Raw genomic sequence first — 8,183 nt, 5'->3', positions numbered from 1 at the left:
GTGATTCCACATGTGTGAGACCTGGGATTGTTTAACAATTTATATAGTACTTACTGTGTACCAGGCACTGTACTAAGAGCTTTAGAAATATTAACTCACTTAATCCTCACCACCTGAATGACCCGGGGGAAATAATGCCACTGTACTGCGTTAATTATACATGCCTAGAAAGTATGGAAAATTTGACAGTTGTGAAATTGGTTTCAAAAATTAGCAAATTTTGCCTGCCTCTTAGATTCAATTCTGCCATGTTAAACTTGCCAAGTTCGATTGTCATTTCATTCCTCAATATTTGTGTTTTCTGGTTGTAATATGAGGGTTTTTAAAGCACTAGCAATTTAGGGGAATTTTTTTTGGATAGTTTCCCCTAAATTGCCTGTATTTTCCCCCAGCTAAATTAGAAGCAATAGTCTCTGTTTTTGAGCAGTTCGTGTATCTGTTTTTATCTCAATGTCTCAGCAACCCACATCTGCTCAAAAAGGTACAGTACCTTCTTTTGTTCACAAAAGCTACTAAATAATCATTTGTTGACCACATGCACAGTCCCTAACTCTGAGGAGTCAAACAATTTAGTAGAACCCCTGACTTTCAGAAGTTTAACAGTTTAGAAGAAACTCAAGGATATGTGAGACGAAGGATGCTGTCTTGGCCATCACGTCTAGGTTTTATTCACATGATTCTTGCCTATGTAGTTTCTTTTACCTTTAAGATAAGTCTTTCGGGAGGGTTGGGGCGCTTGTGGTTTGTGAGCATGAGTTTAACTTACTTTTGTAATAACTAAAGGCTAAAAAAAATGTAGGTTAAAAGTAGCCATGAAAACTAGTACAATAAAGAGCTGATTGTGACACATTTGTGGGACACGGTTTATAAGTAAGAGGCTGGGGACAGATGGCAGCAGACTGAGACATACAAAGGTAAGAATAACAGAAGTGTCAAGGTACAGATCTAAGCAAACCAGCAATCCAAGATCAGGACATACTGCTATGGAACAGAAAGAGCTTATCAAGAAACACATAATAATGTGTGGGTAGAAATGAGAAGAAGTAAATATAATTTCTTTAAATATTGTTTGCCACTGTAGCACACAGAATTCTGATTTTGTAGCACTTTTTCCTTTTGACATCCCAGCGTGTGTATATACTATGAATCCTGTCTACATCCTTGCAGGTTTTGGTTTCCTGATATGTTGCTGCACTTTAAAGAAAACTCTTCCTCTTTGGTAACAGCTGGAAACTAATCGCCATCTCATATGTTCAACCATTTTATACTACTACCTCTTTTCCAGGAACAGTCTCTTAATTCTTCTTGTTGTTTTATAATACCTAGTTTCTTAGTATTATTATACTTAGATTTTTTAAAAATTAGGTATCTTTAATGCTCAAGTGTGATATTTTATTTGCCTATTCACTCAATATCTTTCTATTAAACCTTACTATCTGCCAAGAATCTTAACAAACTCTTTGGAAAGTAAAATAATCAGTAGAATGAGTATTAGACATGGGGCAGAAAGGCTGGAGCTCCTACACAGTTTACTCCTCCCACCCTTTCTTTGCTAAAAGTTAACGAAACCGTTACAGGATTAACAAAGTAGCAGATGAACTGCTCAGGAACAATCTCAGTGTGTTGGCTCTCGGGAGAGGGGAGGAAACAGCTCGGGAAAAGAGGCTGCTCCTGAACCATGGTGGCGCCCCAGCCGAGGCTGGCAAAGGCGCCTTTAATGACGCTAATTGCTTCCGTAGTAAGCAGGCGTCGCGGGGCGGGACGCAGGGCGCATGCGCAGAGGGGCGGGCCCCAATTTATTCTCAAAGGCGGCAGGTTGTAGTTTTTGTTTTGGCTGGAGAGGCTTCCTTCGGCTTGTTATCGGTGAGCGAGACAAAGGAGTGCGATTCTCGGAGGTGGCCGAAACAATAGATTCCCCCGTTTCCATTAGAGACGTGGAGGTGGAGGACCTTCTCAGCGGTAGGGGCTCGGAGCTTAGGAGGAAGGAGGTGCAGGGCCAGTCCTGTCCCACCTTGTACCCATTGGTGTTAGGGATGCTGGGCTGCACAGACGAGCACCCCCGCGTCTGAGAGCTTCCTCCTCTCTTCTTCTTTTCCCCTTTTCCTCTCCCTACACCCTTTCCCCAACCCCTACCCAGCCAACTTGCCCATATGTGAACGGGAAACTAAAAGGTTTGAGAACTTCGAACTAAGAAGTGGCTTCCTTGACATCGACATGGCACGACAGCAAATGGAACTAGACCTGGAGATGCTCCCTAGTTCAACTACCACAGACTGCAACATCCTGAGAAGATCCAGCAGTGCACCTTTGATCAGTGGTCTTGGGTGAGCAGGGTTGAGATACTGAGGGAGGGAAGGGAGTAGGAGGGGAAGGGCTGGGAAGCGTTGGAGAAAGTGACTTCCAATAGCATTCCCATCCCAGTTCCCACCCTCGGGGGGGGGTGGGAGATAGAGCGCACACTCACCCTGGGGTTGACACGCATCTAAATCTGAACTTCCTCTTCTGACTGTCCACCTGGACCCAAAAACAGCTACCAAGTAGTGTGGAACACGACGTTTTCGAACTTCATCCCATCTTTTACCCACGCCCCTTTGAAGTAACTGAGGCGCCCCTCCCCTTCCAGATCTGTGATGACTAATTTTTTTTTTCATTCTGTCAGCTGCTTTGTCACCTCCGACCTTCACGGCCAGCGCACTAGGGGTAGAAATTGTTGTCAGGCAAATAAGTTTGACCTCTTTTTTTTATTCCTAGTTTTTATTTCAAAACAGTTCAGGTACCACAGAAACTTGATCTAAATTATGCATTCTCAATGGGGGCGAAAACTGGTCTTGTGGGGGGGGGCAAAAAAATCTTACTCTTTTTGTGTATGAAGCATAGATATACATAAAGAGATATTACGTATATGTGTGGTATTAAAATTTTATGGTGGGTGGGTGATTAGGGAGAAAAAAAAGTCTAAAAAGACTCCTTAGAGGGCCAGTAAGGACAACAACAGCAAAAAGATTTAGAAACACTGCCCTAAATGATGATTAACTGTATTTCCCGCACATATCCAAAGGTCTGGTGTGACTAAAGCTTTAAAGTGAAGTCTTGGATTCCACATCCCAGCATCATAAGGTTTTCTGGAAACCCTGGTGGCGTAGTGGTTAAGTGCTATGGCTGCTAACCAAAAGGTCACCAGTTTGAATCCGGCAGGTTTTCTAGATACTGTAAAAATGTCTACAAATGTATGCATTCACTGCGTATGTTCCTCAGCTCTTGCTGCCATCATACCACTTGATAGTTGTGATTTACATCATAGACTATTAGAAGGGAACTAAGAGACCAGATCTACCTTCCTTTTTTTTTAACATATGAGGAAACTGAGGCCCAAATATATCTCCAAAGTGACGTATTTAGTGCTAAAGCCAATGCCGTGTTTCCTGACTCCTAAACTAGTTTCATCTACTATACTAATCAACATCTCAACTGATTAACTCTAAACAAGTCCAGTTTCCCGGTCATCTGTGGTAGAGGAGAATATATTGTCACAAAGTGAAAAATAAACTAAGATTGACCCCAAAATAATGTATTACCTTATTTACATAGGCAGATAGAAAAATGGCGGGGGGGGGGCTCTGCATGTTGTGCTGAGAACAGCATTTTATAAACTCAGAATTTTGTAAATAAATGAATTGCTATGGGACCCACTCTGTTAGTGGAAGAAAGCAGTTGGGGAGAATGTTGGTTTTATTGGAAGGCTTTATGAAAAGAAGAAACAGGTTGCAAATAGATGGAGGGCGTATTCTTGATGGAAAATGTGGATCTGTTTAATATATTAAACATTACCATTGGGGGGAACCCCCCTTCCCTAATCCCCAAAGTCCTGGGAGCAAAGGGAGTGATCTCTTAATCCATTCATAACTTGCTTCATTCTGCAAAGGATTTCTGTTAATCCGTTCATGACTAGCTTTGTTCTGCAAAGGATTTGATGTTTTTATCATATATATTAGAGCATAGTTAACAGTGTTAAATCTGTAGCTTAAGATCCCTGATGCATGAAGTAAAATTTGTACGGAAAGGGATGGGGTGGGGGGGAGGTAATAGCATATTTATCTATTGTTATTGTTAGGTACTGTCCAGCCAGTTCTAACTCATAGAGACAGAATGAAACGCTGCCTGGTCCTGTGCTATCTTTGCAATTGATGTTTGAGCCCTTTGTTGCAGCCACTGTGTCAGTCCATCTCATTGGGAATCTTACTGTTTTTGATGACCCTCAACTTTACCAAGCATTATGTCCTTCTCCAGGGACTGGACCCTCTTGATATCATGTCCAAAGTATGCCAGCCTCTCTTCTAAGGAGTGTTCTGGCTGTATTTCTTCCAAGACAAGCTTATTCATTCTTTTGGCAGTCTGTGGTATATTCAGTATTCTTTGCCAACACCATAATTCTAAGGCTTCAGCTCTTCCTTATTCATTGTCCAGCTTTCGCATGTATATGAGGCAATTGAAAATACCACGGCTTGGGTCAGGCACACCTTAGTCCTCAAAGTGACATCTTTGCTTTTTAACACTTTAAAGAGGTCTTTTGCAGCAGATTTGCCCAATGCAATACATTGTTCAATTTCTTGGCTACTGCTTCCATGGGCATTGATTGTAGATCCAAGGAAAGTGAAATCCTTGACATCGTCAATATTTTCCCTGTTTATCATGATGTTGCCTGTTGGTCCAGTTGTGAGGATTTTTGTTTTTGTTTATCTAGTAAGAGTTAAGGAAACCCTGGTGGCATAGTGGTTAAGAGCTACAGCTGCTAACCAAAAGGTCGGCAGTTTGAATCCACCAGATGCTCCTTGGAAACCCTCTGGGGCAGTTCTGCTCTGTCCTCTAGGGTCACTATGAGTCAGAATTGACTCGACAGCAATGGGTGGTTTTTGTTTTGTTTTGTTTCTTTGTTTGTTTTTAGTAGGAGTTATAGAAACCGCAGTGGATCAAGTCCAGGAACTCTTGTCCATCAAAAAGAAGTAACATAGGAATGATATACAGCGTGCCTTGAGAGCATATTTTGTGCTGTGGTAGCACAGGTTGGGGTCAGGCTAGGATACACTGAGCCTTAGTTGAATTCATTTTTACCTCATTTCTTTTCAGTTGCATATGTCTGCTGCTGATTTTTCTCACTTTCCCTTATGTGGACCTCTAATACTTGTTGCCCCACCTCCTTTGGAACTACACCTGGCAGTAAAGCATTCTATTCACAGCTTGTTAAATATTTTTACACCTCTTTCAAGTAATTTTCCAATTTTGCTTGATGCTTTCTGTACATAAAGACCCTCTCTTGCACAAGCATTTTGCAGGATTTATTTCTTAAATGTCAACTCTTTAATACAAGCATTACTGTTTTTAAGAAGTTCCTGCACTGTTTTTCTGAACATCTCATGTTAAACAAAAATATCAGCGTCAAATTTTTGAACTTCTTGGTTCTTTATAATCTTTCTCCCTCCCATTGGCTGGCATTATTACTGGTGTCGACAACAGTATATTTAAAGGTAGCAGTTTTCTTTCTCTGATCCTTATTAAGTTCTTGGATTTCTGCCAACGGCTCCCCTCTTTAACAAGCTCTAGCCTGACCCTGCGTTTAAACTGTTACTGTCTCAGTTTTTTGAAAGGCAAACTACAAATCGCTGGCCAAATCCAGCCTGCTGCCTGGTTTTATAAGTAAAGGTTTATTGGAACATAAAAAAAACCAGTTGCTGTCAAGTCAACCCCAACTCATGGTGACCCCATGTGTGTCAGAGTAGAACTGTACTCTATATGGTTTTCAGTGGCTGATTTTTTGAAGGTAGCTTGCCAGGCTTTCTTCTGAGGCCCTTCTGGCTTGGCTTGAACCACCAACCTTTTGGTTAGCAGCAAGCACATTAACCATTTGAACTACTCAGAGACTTACTATTGGAACATAGCCATGCTCATTTGTTTATTCACTGTTGCCTATGGCTGTTTTTCTACTACAATAACAGAATATGGCACAATGGATTGCTTTTATATGGCCTTTCTTACCATCGTCTTGTAACTCCCACCAAATAATTGGGTGGGACTATGCAAATAAGGTGCTTGAGGCCGACCAAGAGGATTGGACAGCTTGCTAATAATGCAAATGAAGTTCGTGGCATGATTGTGGGGGTGTGACCATGCAAGTAACAAGGGGATTGGTTAGTTTTGCCATTTTGCTGGGCTTAAAAGAGAGCCCATCCCAGAGCAGAGAGGGGACCTCACTACCACCAAGAAGAAATGTGAGTGGAGCATGTCCTTTGGACCCAGGGTCCCGGTGCTGAGATCCTCCTAGATACAGGAGACAGAGAGAGAACTGTAACGTTGGAGACAGCACAAGGCAGCAAGAAGCAACAGCAGAGAAATGGTGTCAGCGGAACAACGAGACTGGTGTGAGATGGTGCAGTGGGCTTCTGGGCCTACAGAGTGAGGCAGTTACAGTGGGTTTGCCAACCCATGGAGCAAGAGGGCTGAGAGCCTCTGGGTTGAGGCTTTCTGGCAGAGTGGAGTGCCTCCAGGCACTTGTTTGCAGAGCTAGGCTTGCCAACCCACAGAGTAAGAGAGCTGAGCTCCTTCAGGCAGGAGACTTCCTGGCAGAATGGGGTGCCCCTGGGCACTTAGTGGCAGAGCTAAAGAACTTTGTAACACTTGCCCAAGCAGGGAAGAGGCTGGATGAAGAGCTGAGATGCCAAGGGCCAGAGAGAGGCCGATGGGCCAGAGAGAGGCCTAGGGCCAAAGAGAGGCCAGCTTGTGGGCACAGCTGAGAAGAGGCTGTCCTCATTGAAGAACTGTATCCTGAGTCATTCCTGATCCTGAACTGTAACCTGTTACTTCCCTAATAAACCCCATAACTGTTGAGTATGGTCTTTGAGTTCTGTGTGGCCATTGCAACAAATTATTGAATCCAGCAGAGAAGTAGAGAGTGCCATGGGAGGGACGGCTGGCATAAGAGTTGGTAAAAAGGTTGGAGAGAGGAGGTGTGTCTGACCTCTGCTTCACAGGAATCAGCCTTGGCCTGTTGATGCTAATAATGATTCCCTCTCCCCCTCCTGATGTTAGACGAGGTCAGACGACCCCCAAGGCCATGCCATTTTTATAGTCCATGCCATTTTTATAGCCACAAAGCCTAAAATATTTACTATTTGCCCCTTTGCAGTAAATGTTTGCCAACTATTTGGTTTATCGAACTCTTACAAACCTGGAGAAATAGTGGCCATGAAAAAGATTGCTTTGGGAATATAACTGACATAAATCTATTGTAGTTTAAACAGCAATATTAACCTTCACTGTTTCCAATTTGGAAGTAGTACTTAACTCAGTTCTAGATATCACCCAGGGTTTTATGAATTCAAGTTGAATGACTCATACCAGTTGAAGCATAACCTGCCTCAATTTGTTTTTTCAATTGAAGTCTTATTAAGTAAAATTGGCAGAAAAAAATTTAGAGAATTGTCGACACTGAGAATTACCTCCTCCCCAACCCCCCCCCCAAAAAAGTAGAAATATGTACCTTACTAGTGTTCCTCCTTTGCACTCAAGTAGTAACGTAAAGGTTGGTGATTTGAACCTACCTAGCAGTGTCACGGAAGAAAGTCCTGGCAATTTGCTTCTGGTAAAGATCACAGCCAAGAAAATCTTATATACGGGGTCACCATGAGTCGGAATCGACTCGACAGCAACGGGTTTGGTTTTTTGATTTTAATGTCCCTCCAACTTCCTTATAAGTGACTGCTGGAATATATCCCTGTTATCATATGGAAAATGACTGGGAAAGAAAGTAGACATTAGACCCATACATATATCCTCTCATTCATAAAATATTGAATTGAGGCCTGTTGTATGCAAACTACCATGATGCAAAGATGTATAGCAAGGCTCAATAAGCGTTTAATTTAGTAAGGAAGTCAGATACTCAAAGGACTTAAAGGTAAAGAAAGTGTTAGGCGAAGTCAAAGAAGGGAGTGAAATTCCAGTAGGATTGGTGAGGGATAAGGGGAAGGTTTATGGAGATGGTGGCATTTGAAATGGGCCTTAAATGATCGATAGGACGCAGACTGGAAGAGGGAAATAGATGGCTGGTACAGCATTTCCAGTGTATGGAGCAGGCATGGAGGCAGGAAAGCGTCGGTGTATTCCAGAGAGCTGAACGGTTGACTTTGCCA

At 42.5% G+C, this 8,183-nt stretch overlaps 1 protein-coding gene across 16 annotated transcripts in view; it reads left to right on the top strand.

The window, feature by feature from the left end:
- The first annotated feature begins 1,790 nt into the window (after positions 1–1,790).
- Positions 1,791–8,183, top strand: part of LOC126068991 (P2R1A-PPP2R2A-interacting phosphatase regulator 1-like) — a 147,030-nt gene continuing 140,637 nt past the window's right edge. For 14 of the 16 annotated variants that reach the window (XR_007515808.1, XM_049871833.1, XM_049871829.1 and 11 more), the window contains exon 1: positions 2,133–2,324. Coding sequence is in view for 15 of the 16 variants with exons in the window: in XM_049871833.1 (XP_049727790.1) it covers positions 2,215–2,324 (110 nt within the window). In the remaining variant the exon portion in view is untranslated. Of the gene's footprint in view, positions 1,960–2,132; positions 2,325–8,183 lie in introns of those variants that run through there. The other 2 variants (XM_049871835.1, XM_049871836.1) reach the window with 2 other exon arrangements.

This window comes from Elephas maximus, chromosome X (genome assembly GCF_024166365.1).
Source record: "Elephas maximus indicus isolate mEleMax1 chromosome X, mEleMax1 primary haplotype, whole genome shotgun sequence".
Taxonomy (NCBI): Eukaryota; Metazoa; Chordata; class Mammalia; order Proboscidea; family Elephantidae; genus Elephas; species Elephas maximus.
This window is presented reverse-complemented; position numbering and strand designations above follow the sequence as displayed.